The sequence below is a fragment of the Grammomys surdaster genome, unplaced genomic scaffold, assembly GCF_004785775.1.
Source record: "Grammomys surdaster isolate TR1022 unplaced genomic scaffold, NIH_TR_1.0 65, whole genome shotgun sequence".
NCBI lineage: Eukaryota > Metazoa > Chordata > Mammalia > Rodentia > Muridae > Grammomys > Grammomys surdaster.
Genome location: NW_021604567.1, coordinates 20,888,158 through 20,901,635, shown reverse-complemented (window position 1 = coordinate 20,901,635; position 13,478 = coordinate 20,888,158). Strand labels below are relative to the sequence as shown.

The 13,478-nt window shown below is 34.8% G+C and overlaps 1 protein-coding gene across 1 annotated transcript in view; it reads right to left on the bottom strand.

Annotated features, from left to right (window-relative positions):
* The window catches only part of Itgbl1 (integrin subunit beta like 1), a 227,139-nt gene that overhangs the window by 86,417 nt on the left and 127,244 nt on the right, over positions 1-13,478 (bottom strand). Inside the window, exon 6 of the mRNA XM_028771860.1 lies at positions 10,627-10,773. Within this exon, the coding sequence (XP_028627693.1) occupies positions 10,627-10,773 (147 nt within the window). The remainder of the gene's footprint in view (positions 1-10,626; positions 10,774-13,478) is intronic.

Below are 13,478 nucleotides of genomic sequence, written 5' to 3'. Positions count from 1 at the left end.
CTTCTATCTGGCTATGCAAGTCCAGGTTTGGAGATAACTTTGAAGATGAGCAAGAAGTACCATCAATGGGAGCAGTAATACAACCTAGGAGTCTAAAGATGAGAGCACAGAACTAAGCTCACATACAGCATAGAATAGTAAAAGACAAGGAAAGCTAGCATATGGTCCAACATAAGCTTATGGTCTGATAAGTTTTACTTCTCTCAAGGGAGATCCAGATTAAATTACAGGCAACTCAATCTAAGTATCTCACACAAAGGAAGAATTCTTTGGCTTCCAATTTAAGATTTCACAATTTAAGATTTAGCCTAATTACTATTCATAAATTTTATGTCATGTGGATCCTGGTAAATAATACCAAATGGTCTGACATAGTGCAGCAGCCAAACTTGTAAGGGTTGGTTAGTCCTAGAGATAAAACAGCATCCCTGAGACAAAACATATTGGAGATGTTATCATCTATATGTGGATAGGTCTCTCAAAATACTAATCTGACTTCTAGTAAATAGTTGCTGTTTCTTCTTTGTGTGTGTATATATATGTACATGTTTGCACGTGTGTATACGTGTATGTGTACCTGTTGATTAAACATATGGCCTTGTATATTCTAGGCAAGTATATTTCACATTCTCAGTTTCTTTCTTTAAAAATTATTTTTAATTTACTTATATTTTAAAAATAGGCCTTCACTAAGTTGCTCAGCAAGGCCTTCAAGTTACTTTAAAGTCAGACAGGTCTTGAACTTGGGATCCTGTTGCCTCAACCTGCTAAGCAGCTGTAATTAACATACATGTACCACCTAGCTAATAGTTGTTATATCAATACACTGCTTATATTGTATGTGCTTTTTTCACATACCTATCAACAGACAGGATGATATAATTTGAAATATAGGAAGGAAGAAGAGGAGCTAATTAACTGTGTTGTTTGTGGATGGATTTGCACATTGATAGCCTGAGTGACTGTTGGCATTTTAACAATGATATAATAAATGGAAATCTCGGTGTTTCAATGTTAACATTAAAATTAAATCACAGTGTGAAGTTTTCTTAATAGCAAGACTCTAAGAGAATTTAACAGACCTCTAGATAGTATGAGAATATGTTCTCATGTACTCCAAACTTGTTATTTCTGATTCATCTTCAAAGTGAGCTCTAATCCTAGACTTACATAGCTAGTCAGAGGGACTGAGCACATACATAGAATATACACACACATACACACACACACACACACATACGACAAAGGAAGACAGAGGGGGAGGAGGGAGAGAGAGAGAGAGAGAGAGAGAGAGAGAGAGAGAGAGAGAGAGAGAGAAAGAGAGAGAGAGAGAGAGAGAGAGAGAGAGAGAGAAGCCAGAAAGGGAATAGGGAGAAGTGAGGAAGGAAGAGAGAGAAGGGGGGATAGATAGAAGAGAGAGAGCTTTATACAGTGAGCTTTGCTTTCTTTGCCTCTAATCTGTCAAAACATAGGTCATATTCTCTCTTTTATCTGAAGTCTGATTGAAGTTGGATTTCTGCTTCTTCCTTGTTTGTTTGTTGTTTGGTTGGTTTTATATGTATTTCTTTATTTTATGTGTTTGACTCAGGGAAATTGTGTACAGAGGTCACAGGACAACCTGCTGCAGTAACATCTCTTTGCACCAGGAACTATTGGTCACTGATGACTGCTTGGGAAGTGTTCTCTTCAGTGATGCAGCCACTGAGAGGCTAGCCATGCTCTAGCAGATTGTTTCCAACCATGAAGATCAGTGTATTTAAAAAGCTAGAGAGCCAGCACACAATGCCTGGAGGAAAAAAATGACTGGGATGATAAGAGAGGGCATAAGATGCATGTATGAATATTAAGTAGAATATTAAAAATACCATAATTTCCTTCAATACCTTTGTTTAACATTACCATTTGTTATTTATCACAAAAGCTCAACACAGAGGTCTAAACGGGAATTATTTCACCTTTTATAAGCCATAGGTTTCTGTGCCAACTACTGAAGTTTACCTTTAAGATAAAGAGGTAGTAGCTCATATAAACAAGATGATGACTGTTTCCAATAAACTTTTCTCTACAAAGCATAATATCAACCCACTAGATCTCATTGCCTTACCCCTGGCTTAGATAATAAATAAAAAGTCAGGTAATCAATAAATGCTAGATTGATTTGATTTGCAAGCAATAAAATTGAACATATGATTCATCTGCTGCCTATGTTATAGACTACAGGGTCTACTGAATTTTTGAATTTATTTTGCAAACACAACACAGTGACTGGTCTATTAATTTTTAATAACATTGTGTGTATCCAAGAAAGAAAATCATAGGGTCCTGACCAGCTGGATGACCTAAAGCTTAGACAAAGAGATGGGACTCTGCCCCATTGATTTTCTATTAAAAAGAACATATACTGAGCCTGGAATGTCCTCAAGAGCATGACTGATAATCAGATGAGATTTTACCCACTGAAAAGAGCTAGCTTTGTCCATTTATACTAAATAAAATATAAAAAAACAACTTCCAGAGAACCACAATCAAGACCCCATTATGATTTTGGTATTTTCCTACAAATAAATATTTAAATACAGTAGCAGAGTAGTCCTGGCTGTTACATGTTTCATTTTAAGCTTGCTTAAATAAATTGGAATTGGATTACTGTCCAATTTTCTATTTCCATTTCAAATAAGTTTTGACAGTATTTGCTACAGTCTTCCCTAAAAAATTTTCTTAGCCAGAGAATTTCAGGGGTTTTCAATTTACCACATGAAAATGATTTGAAATGCAATAAAAATATCTGTTTATTTGGATCAATTTCTATCTTTGGTACAAAATATTCTGTCGTCATATATAAAACATTTAAACAAGATTAGTGGCTAGATCTCTTACCGAAAAAAAAAAAAAAGAAAAAGAAAACGTTCAGTGTGTCTTACTTGGCAGTGATACAATTTTAGGGGATGTGGATTAAGAAAATCTCAGGTAATTAAAATACTATGTTTGATATTTTTCTAGTAAAGTATTTGTGATGGCTAATACTCATTGTCCAGTTGACTCAGGATCATCTAGTAGATTGGTGACCCACATTAATTAATCTGTTTGTAAGGGTGTTTCCAAGAAAAAGTCAAGGGAAGATATGCCCCAAATATCATCCATTCTGTGGGCTGAGCTGGTAATAAAAGGGAGAAAGAATAAGGCTGGCTTAACTCCAGTTTACACTTTTACTGCTTCCTGAATGCTGTGAATTGCCTGGCTCTGCTGTGACATCTCTTTATGATAGATTGAGCTTTTAGCATAAACTTCTCCTCCTTAAATTCGTTCTGTCCAACATTTTTGTCACAGAGACCTATTACAATGTTTACACTATGTTGAAACCATAAAAATATACTTCCTAACATCTTCTTTTTCTTTCTGTTGCTTAAAGGAGGCAAAGGCAAGATAAAAAAATATAAGGGATAAAGAATAAAAATAATTTTCATCTGGGAGGGGGTCCCTGAATAAATACTTTATCTTGTATTCAACGTGGATCTTTTCTAATCTTTTAAGCACTTCATTTTCAGGGACATACATTATGCCTTCATTTTAATAAATGGCATTTTATAATAAGACTGAGAGACTCAATAATAGATTCATCAGACCTTTCAAATGGACTACCACTTATGGACACCTTCACCCGTGTCCATCTGTAGGAGATTATACAGCATCCAAAAAGAAATTCACATACTTTTTGAAAACATAGGAAGAATGCAGACCATATCTTCTACAGTTTTTTTTTAGGGCTTAATCTTTTCCTTTCTGGGGTGTCTTTAATCATGTAACAATATATAACAATTATATTCCCAATGTTTCATTAAATATAGGACACATGCATAACAAAGCTTGCTAATGAGTTCTTCTGGGTTTAGAGAAAGAAATAATAAATAGGCTTCTCTCTGCCTGGAGACCACAGAATATAACAGACCAATACATGGTAACATAAAGAGCACACAAAATACAAAATAATATCCCAAATTCAGTGTGCTCAGCCTTGCACCAAAACTTCCCACGTAGTCCACAATTGATTTATCATCATCATCATCATGTTCCTTATGAGTCCAGATTTTGCTTCTGACCTCAGTCACCACTCCCCTTTCATTTCTTATCCATTGGTGAACATTGAGTGTTAAATACAGAACCATTTCTCCAGGTAAAGCAGAGCTAAGAAATTTGTTCGTCAGAACTGTTTCTTCTTCATCCTTAACTACAGTTCATTGAGACTAGATTTGAAATGGCACCATTTAGTGCCTGCTATTCCAGTGTCCCTGTGCACTTACTTGCAGGTCAGTGTTTCAGGGCTCTATTTGCTTTCTTTAAAAGTTCTGGCAGAAACACAACTGAGCCTTTGTCACTTGACTCTCAGTGAACACGCTACTGGAGTTTACTTACAGCATAATAATTAAGCAACAGAGTAAATATAATCAAAGACACTACATGTGGTATGCTGCTTAATTGAAAATGTTTGGAGGATTTCTAATATGGTAACTTTCCATTTCAAATAAACAACACATCTCTAAACATGGATCTTCAAAGGAATGATTTAATAGTCTCCAAGCCACATGACATACAACTGCATAAGGTAAAAAAAAGAAATTTTTATGAGTGCTACTCTGATAAATGAAGCAAGAAAATTTGAAGCTGTGATTTGCTGGTGAAAGGGAGATAAATTATGACTTCAACTGAAAAAATCTACAGATGGTTAGAATGTGACATGCTATTATTCTTTGAAATGTGTTCCGTTGGTAGGAAAATTGAAAAACACTTGATTAATTCATTAGTTAAAGCATACTAATTGATAAAAATGAGGATACCATTTCCATTTTCTAGATGATAAAATGTGAAATAAAAATAACTAGTTTCCACATACCATTTTTTTTCTTACATGTTGCACCATTACACATAGAGTTATGTGTTTATAAATGTCCTAGGAACTAAAACATAGAAAAATTTTAACAACAATTCTACTGAAAGAGAATCAAAGAGCAAGGAATCCAGGCAGAATGCACAAGGGACAGAGATACAAGGACGATTTGTTAGTAACGACCAAAGACAGCAGACACTGCAGACACACTGAATAGTAATGCCCACAGATAGATAATTTATTTTGATGATTCTAGAAGACAATACAAGGAATTTGATAAATGGTGGAAGTTTATAATACAAACAGCAAAATATATGACCAAGAGCTTTCTAAATTACCTCTATCGGTGGGCAAGAAGATTCTTATGCTCCCAGTAGGAAAGCCGATAAGTGCAATTTTTCTAGAGAATATAAACTGTTTGGCCACATTTTTACTCAAAGGACTTAAACTATTTTCATTCTTTATCCCACATCTAAGAAGTAGAACTAAGGATTTAAGTGCACATTCTGCTCCAAGAGAGTAATTTTTGGCATCAGATAGAATAAACAGCCACAATATTTATACAAACAATTATTTGCTACAAGCAAAAATCATGTACAACCAGATAATGTACTACTGTGTAGTCAGACAATAACTTTCAAGATTATCACTATAACAAAAACACATATAGTGTGCATTGTTTAGCAAATAACATGGTAAAGAATTAAGCTATTTAAAACAATAGCTCTGGAGTACAGAGCACTTCATTAAAAGGTTACATAACATCCACAGGCCTGAAACTTACCATATAAACAAGCAAACTATATATACTTTTTACTATATAAAATAAACAGTTCATGTTTCACTTCACTTATTTTCAATCAGAATAGCTATATTACTCACAATTTCATTTTGTTTTAGGGAAGTTACATTGAAAATGCATTTAACACTGGTTTTTTGTTTGTTTTTTGTTTGTTTGTTTTACCAATTTTCTATTCAAGTAAGTTCACATAATTGTATTTATTTTGATTTAGATTTTGTTCCTGATAACACATATAAAGTTAAAAACCTTACTAATTTGAACAGCCATGTGTTTAGGTATATGTGAAATTTTGTTCTTATTACTTATTTATTTTGGCCTAGTTGTATGTCCTAAAGTTTGACTGGAGAAAACTGTATGAAATAGGAGTGTTTATACAATAACCAACATGCCTTAATTATCAGTTACTTAAACAACTGGAGTTTTCATCCACATTACACACCATGCAGAGCTGATTGCTAAATACTGTCTCTCTGAAACCCAAGCCAAGAGACCAGAATCTGTCTCTAGCACATCAACAGGGAAGGAGGAAATGACAAATATTTCAATGCCTCTCTAAGCTTCTGCTTGGAAGGAGTTGTGGATGTCAGGAAGTGCATGCTGACAGGAGCCTGATAAACATGTCTCCTGAGAGGCTCTGCCAGAGCCTGACATATACAAAGACAGATGCTAGCAGTTAACCATTGAACTGATTACGGGGTCACCAATAGAGGAGTTAGAGAGAAGACTGAAGGAGTTGAAGGGGCTTGCAGCTACATGGGGAGAGCAACAATACCAACCAAACAGAACTCCCAGGGTCTAAACAGCTAGCCTAGAAACACAAATGAACGGACCCATGGCTCCAGCTGTATATGTAGTAGAGGATGGCTTTGTTGGGCATCAGTTGGATAGGAGATCCTTTGTCCCTGAAGGCTGGATGCCCCAGAGAGGGGGAATTCAAGGGTGGGGAGGTGGATGAGAGGGGGAACACAATCATAGAAATAGGAGGAGGGAGAGTGAGATAAGGGGTATTTGGGAGTGAAGGGGAAATTGGGAAAGGGGATAACATCTGAAATGTAGATAAAGTATCCAATAATAATAAAAAACAAAAACAAACAAAAAACAGATAATGGAACTGACTTATCTCAGTTGAGCATTTGAGTCTTTTTGGCAGCAATTTAATATTACCCATATTACTGGGATTCCTGATAATTGTCAAGGACAAGGGGCTGTGGAAGGGGCCCATGGAACTTTAAAACAATATCTTCATAAAATAAAAAAGGGGGAGATATATTCCCATACACCACAAATTTATTTAAATCATGTTCTTTTTATTTTAAATTTTTATTAAAAATTTGTATGCCAAGGAACTTTCTGCTGAGTGTCTATGGCACTCTACAACTAGGCATACGTACGCATAGGTGAAAGGGAAGGATCCACTTACTGGCATATGGCATGATCCTGATCTGGTATTTAATATAGGGAAGAGGACATGTTTGTGATTTTTATGTCAGGATGCTGAAGGAGCATGGTGCCTGCCAGAGCTGAGACATGCTGATGCTGGGACAAAGACTGATGCTGACCTGTGAGCTTGCTGAGTGCCCTGACAATGGTGACTGGGAAGCTGTATTGGACATATGTTCCTGATCCACCTTTGCTTACCTATACTCCTGATGGGACAAGCTGTCTTGCCTCAAGATCTTAGACCTCATGGAACAGAGAATCAAAAAGAGAAGTTACAATGATTCTTGTACTTTTCTTAAATGTGACCAGTTATTTGGATTTAATTATGAACTGGTCTCGAAATCATTCCAATATTGGAAATAACAGCCTGCATTTGGAAGTCTGGTTTTGGATGTTTACAGAGATGTATTTGGAAGTTAGCTGCAGTTCTCTATGATGTTATGTTAGCAAGAGATAAAGTTGGGACAGGATCTGGACTTCAAACAAGTGCATGTGTTAAAGCTCTTTTAATTGTCAAGTTAAAAGTACTTTTGTTTCTTCTACAGTATTTAATGTAAGTTGCCTTGATTGTACACTTTCTAATTGTGTTGGTGTGTTGAAATCCATCATGTCAGTTACCATGTCTGTCAACCAGCTTTTGTTTTGTTACCCTGAGTATCACAGAACCTTGATCTTCTGAAAAAACCTTGCAAGTACTAGAAGAAGTGAGTCAGGCCTTAAGCAGAAGCAAGAGGGTAGTGGGCTTGATTATTGCTGGTATAGCAACTTTAATTATATTGTTAGCACCACTGCTTCTGCAGTAGCTTTGACACAAGAAGTTAAGACAGTTATTTTTGTTAATCATTTAGCAAAAAATGTTATTAATGTGTTGAATATACAAGAAGATTTAGATAGGCATTTAGAATAAGCATTATCAATAATGATAAAACTGCAGTTTTTAACTAGAGTTAAAAACTAATGTGTAGACTATCTTAAGCTCCTTTTACTTTTTAAATAAAAAACACAAATGTAAGAAATGAAAAGATGACTCCCCAATGCTACTGAGAAGCAAAACCCAGATGAATAAGCTTATAAACACATCAACCTTAGAGAAAACATCTAGTTTAATGAAGTCATATCTAGAGACAATAGAGACTAGAAATCAAGAGTATTTAAAGATCCTCAATCCTTTCATGAATTCAAGGATCTCAATCCTGGAGACAGAAGGACTCTATGTACTCATCACTATCAAAAGCAAGTAAAATTATTTAATTTTCCTAGGACATACCTGCCCAATAGCATATTCTACTTGGGGATTCTATCCAAGTTTGTGGGCTGATGCGGCTCTCAAGCTTGAGAACTGATGGTGCTTGTAATTGTTTTCTTAACTCTTGTAATCACAGCCGTTGCAGGTATTCATTCAAAACTGCAAAACTAACCCTTTCAAAGCTTTCCTATGAAATGTTTGCTTCAGAGATCCCAGTTGCAGTTATAGATATAGCCCCCCAAAAAGTAGAGTGAGTTGACCAAATGCAAAAGGACTATAGCATCTTGTTTTTTATTCTCAAACTCCCATGGGAGAAAATTTACCCACCAATACCTCCATCTCTCTTAAAGAAACTGGTGATTGTACATTTATACAGTGCTTGTAGAAGCTTATGCAAATTCATGATTTAGTCAAATTATTCATACATATTCAACATCCTGTTCATGCAATATATTTTAACTATATTCTATTCCTCTAAAAAGGTAGCTAAGAGTTGATTCTTGGGAAAGATGAGAAAACAATAGGTATTATACACCAAACTTACTCATAGTTTATTAAAAATTAACGTATAATTCCACAATAATTCTCTTGTAATTGTCTTGTGTATTAGAGTCTAGACAAACAAAAAGCCACTGCACATGCATACATTTAAAGTTAATCTGTAAATGTGAAAAATAATTTAGAAAGTTTTCTTATTGTATCATATAATTTCATTTGTTTATTCACAGTCTATTTATTTCTACTAGCAATAAAATTTTATATTTTTTTATGACCATACATAATGTGCATCTCTTAGATTTAAACAGTTCTTTAAGTTCTCAAAACACATACACAACCCTGTCTCTTTTTTGGGACTTAATAACAATAGCAAAATCTTAAGTTACTAAAGTGGAAGCACCTGGAAAAGGGTTTTAAGAAATAAAGTCTATTTTGATATGAAGTTACTTTTTATTTCTCTTGAGGTCTTTTGCTTTGGAATTATCTCCATTATATTTAATATATATATATATATATATATATATATATATATATATATATATATAAACACTGTAGAATAACTGTAGAATAAATAACAGAAATACCACATGGGGTAGCCTCTGACATTCATTTCTATCACAGAGCACAATGTTGAAACTTTCACAAAAGAAGATAGTGAAGTCATGTCAGTTCCTGACTAAAGACTGTAAAACTGGATAACAGTTGTCTGAGGGATAGGAAAATTTCAACCCTTGAAAGTCAGAAGCCTTACAGGACTATTTAGACCACTTCAGAATATTTTATATTGGATGGAGCAGAGTTTCCTTTCTGAGTTATTGATAGAAGGAACAATATTCAGAAGTATCTCTGACATTAAAATTCTCTGACCCATACTCCACTAGCCAACTGACAACATGTGTAAAAATTAGTATTCACAACTGCATCATTCTGTGATTTTTATCTAAAACACCAGGGTTTGAACACTAAAAGGTTAAACTTTGTGCTATATGAATTATATCTTAATAAATAAATCACATTAAAGAAGCAACATAACAGAAAATCACATTTTCCATCTAAAATTCAAGGCTCTTTCCTTGTTCTGTTCTACACAACATTTCTAGTAGATTCTACAAACAGTTCTTCTAAAAACACATGTCAGATTGACGTTGCTATTGTCAAGTGAGGTATGAATTCATATTCTTACTTTGATGGATCAAAAAGAATGTTCTTCCAGATGAGTTTTTCCTTATCCTGAATTTTTTTCTTGATCTGAGAGAGGCAAAACACACCTGAGGCTAAACTTCTTGCATAGAAGCAGCTTATTCATGTGTGTTTACACAATGCTTTTCCAAGTGAACAATACCCAATAAACAATGTTATTGAATTCCATAAATGTCAGTGGGTAATTAGGTGCTCAAGTTCAGAAAGCTTTAAGCAAACATCTTAACTGTGCTTTTGTTGTTTTTAAAGTATTGAACTGGATGAAATTGAACAAGTCGAAGTAGAGAAAATGGTGTGTGCATGTGTGTGTGAGCATGTGCGTGTGTGTGTGTGCATCCACATGAAGAGAGAAAAAAAAAGAGACAGAGACATATTTTCTTTGTCGAGATACTTTCCCTGATCAGACTGTAGTTTACTAATTCTGAAAAAGCAACAATTTTTCTTCTTTCGGAGATCTCAGACACCATCTACATAAGGTGCATGCATGTGTGTGGGGCAGGGGGATTCATTTGTCTCATACTAGTAGAAAGCCATGATAAAACAAGTGGCTTCACTCACCCCTTCCAGAGCAAGGAAGATCGGAGCTACCCTGGCACTTCTTGGCGCTCTCCTCAGCTGACAATGGACAGTTCCTTGGATGCTCACATTTCTTCCCGTACCAGCCTGCTCTGCAGTCACATCTTCCACAGTTACACTGCCCGTGACCTACACAGTAAGGAGGAGGGGGAGATTATGTGAACATTATATAACAATAATTTATAGCTTTTATTCTAAAAGTGACTGTCAGAAGTCAGGATCTTAATTTCTACAGAATTAACAGTTAAGGCAGAGAAACACCCCTTTTCCACAAAAGTTTAAACCAATGTACATTAATGGATCAAAAAGGACAAATAAAAGCAATAAATATGGTTTAGTAAGGTTTTTATTTGAACTTATGTAATTCTAAATAAATGTGATTGTATTGGTCTGCTGGGAAGTAAGTGGAGTATTTGATGGATTTGGCGATTACTTCATGTGAAAGAGAACTATAGGAAATAGAAAACAATCATATTTTTGAAGGAGGTTTTTCTTTCTAATGAATCACTCAACTGATTTATATCTAGTTAAAAGAAAAAAGGAGCCACAAACTGAGAACGAAGCAATAAAATTAGGGAGAATTCTCCCCACCCTCAAGCTTTATTAAACTATAATGTACACATAAAGAGGGAGTGATTGAAAGCATCAAAGGGAAGGAACTAAATGATATATTTATCTTACAACTTAATTTTTTAATTTATGAAAATATATAAATTGAAAGTATACAGTAGTGAGGCTGCTATGCACATACACATGGTGAAATGACTGTCACAATCAAGCTAATGAGCAGATCTCTCACCCCACACAGGTGCCTCTGTGGGTGACCAACACTTAGCACACAACTTGAAACACCTTTCTCACAAATCTAAAGTATACAGAGTCCAGTAATTATATTCACCATTCTGAATGTTATGGCTTCTGGACTTACTCATCTGTAACTTTGAAAGTTTGCTTGCTTTGATCATCAACTCCCACCCTCAGTGCTCGGGATCCACCCTCCTACTCTAATTTTAAGAACCTTTTAGGGCTGTAAAAATGTCTCAGCAGTTAAGAGCACATTCTACTCTTCCAGAAGACCTGGATTAGAGTTTCAGCAAGCACACAGTAGTTTATAATTCTCTGTAATTCTATTCCCAGGGGATTCTGTGCACTCTTTGGACTTCTGTGGGTACCAGAAATGTAAATAATGTACATATGTACATGAGGAAAAACTCTCATACATAAAATAAAATTTGAATAAGCTAATGAACAGCTTAGAAATAATCTAACATTTTTATATTCCATATAATTATGATATATGGCTGCTCTTTTCCTGATATTATAATGTCCTTATGGTTCTGCCATGTTATTGCAATTGCCACACTTCTTTCATGGAGAATTCTATTCAATTATATACATCTATATCCATATATACATATAATATTCATATACTCATCAAGCCGTAGCCACTATTTTATAAACCTTGACTCTTACAAAAAGCAGCACAAAAGCAGGTAATGAAGATAAAACTTTAAGATAATGATTGTATTTCCTTTAGAAATGTACCCAGAAATTTCTCCCTTCCCTTTCTCCAAAACCTTCAAATAATATACCTGCCTCTATTCTTCTTAAAATTTCTGACATCTTCTTTCATTAGAAACTATAAAATTCACATTGCAAATGAGTTTTTGTTCTATTTTGATTTTTTGTTTTGTTTTTATAATCTACTGACCTGATTCTTTACAATAATAATATTACAAGTCAGAGTTAAATGAAATAATAGTGATAATTAACTATAAGTATTTTAAGTAATGAATTAAATTCAACAAGCATTTCTTGAGTCCCTGTTACATGATATTCTATTCTACAATGTGCTGTCACCACTAATTCTCTATAGTGGAAGAAGATGTACTATTGATAAATACATATGTAGGTATTGTCTTTTAGAACTTCCAATAGAGAAATTTTACTTATAATTACTATATTTCATAAATCACTTAGTTCTGTAGCTTTTTGCAGTTTATTTATCTCATCTTAAGAAATTATTAGGTATTAACAAATTATTTTTAATGACTAGTTAAATCTCAATTGAAGTACCTTCCAAACAGTTTGGTTTGTGGGATATGTGTGTGGGGGACAGTCTTGATTTTTAATTGATATAGAAATCCTTACCCCACTGTGGGCAATACCAATCCCTGGGCACTAGTCCTTAGCTGTATAAGAAAGATGGTTAATTGTGAGCCTATAAGGGTGCTAGCAAGAAGCCTTCTTCCACAATTTCTATTCCAACTTCTACTTGAGTTACTATCAAGATTTCCCTCAATGGTGGGCTAAGACCTGAAATAAGCAAAACGCATCCTTCTCACCCCTAAGTTGCTTTGATCATGGCATTTTTCACAATAACAGAATGAAACTAGAACACCACCTTTCTCAGCCCTCCTGAAAATAAGGACAAACTTCAAGTAAATCTACATCAGAAATTTATGTATAAATAACTATTTTGAGACAAAAAGCTTTAACATTTAAAGTACAATTCATTCCACTGTTTTATACAAGCAAGTGGTTTTAAAATACTTAGAGACAGGGAAGAGACTCAGCTCAGGAACTATTAGTTCTGTAAGAACACAGTACAGGACATGCTGCACTTGTAGTAGCTTAGTCTACATTCTTATCAGTAAAACTGAAGGAATGGTTAGATTGAAGGAAGAAGTCTTATTTACCCAAGAGGGCACCTTCTGCTGTTGTGAATCACAGAGATTCAAAAATTCACAGTCAGGGCAACACCCCCATGTCAGAATATCCTATTCTGAGAGAGAGAGAGAGAGAGAGAGAGAGAGAGAGAGAGAGAGAGAGAG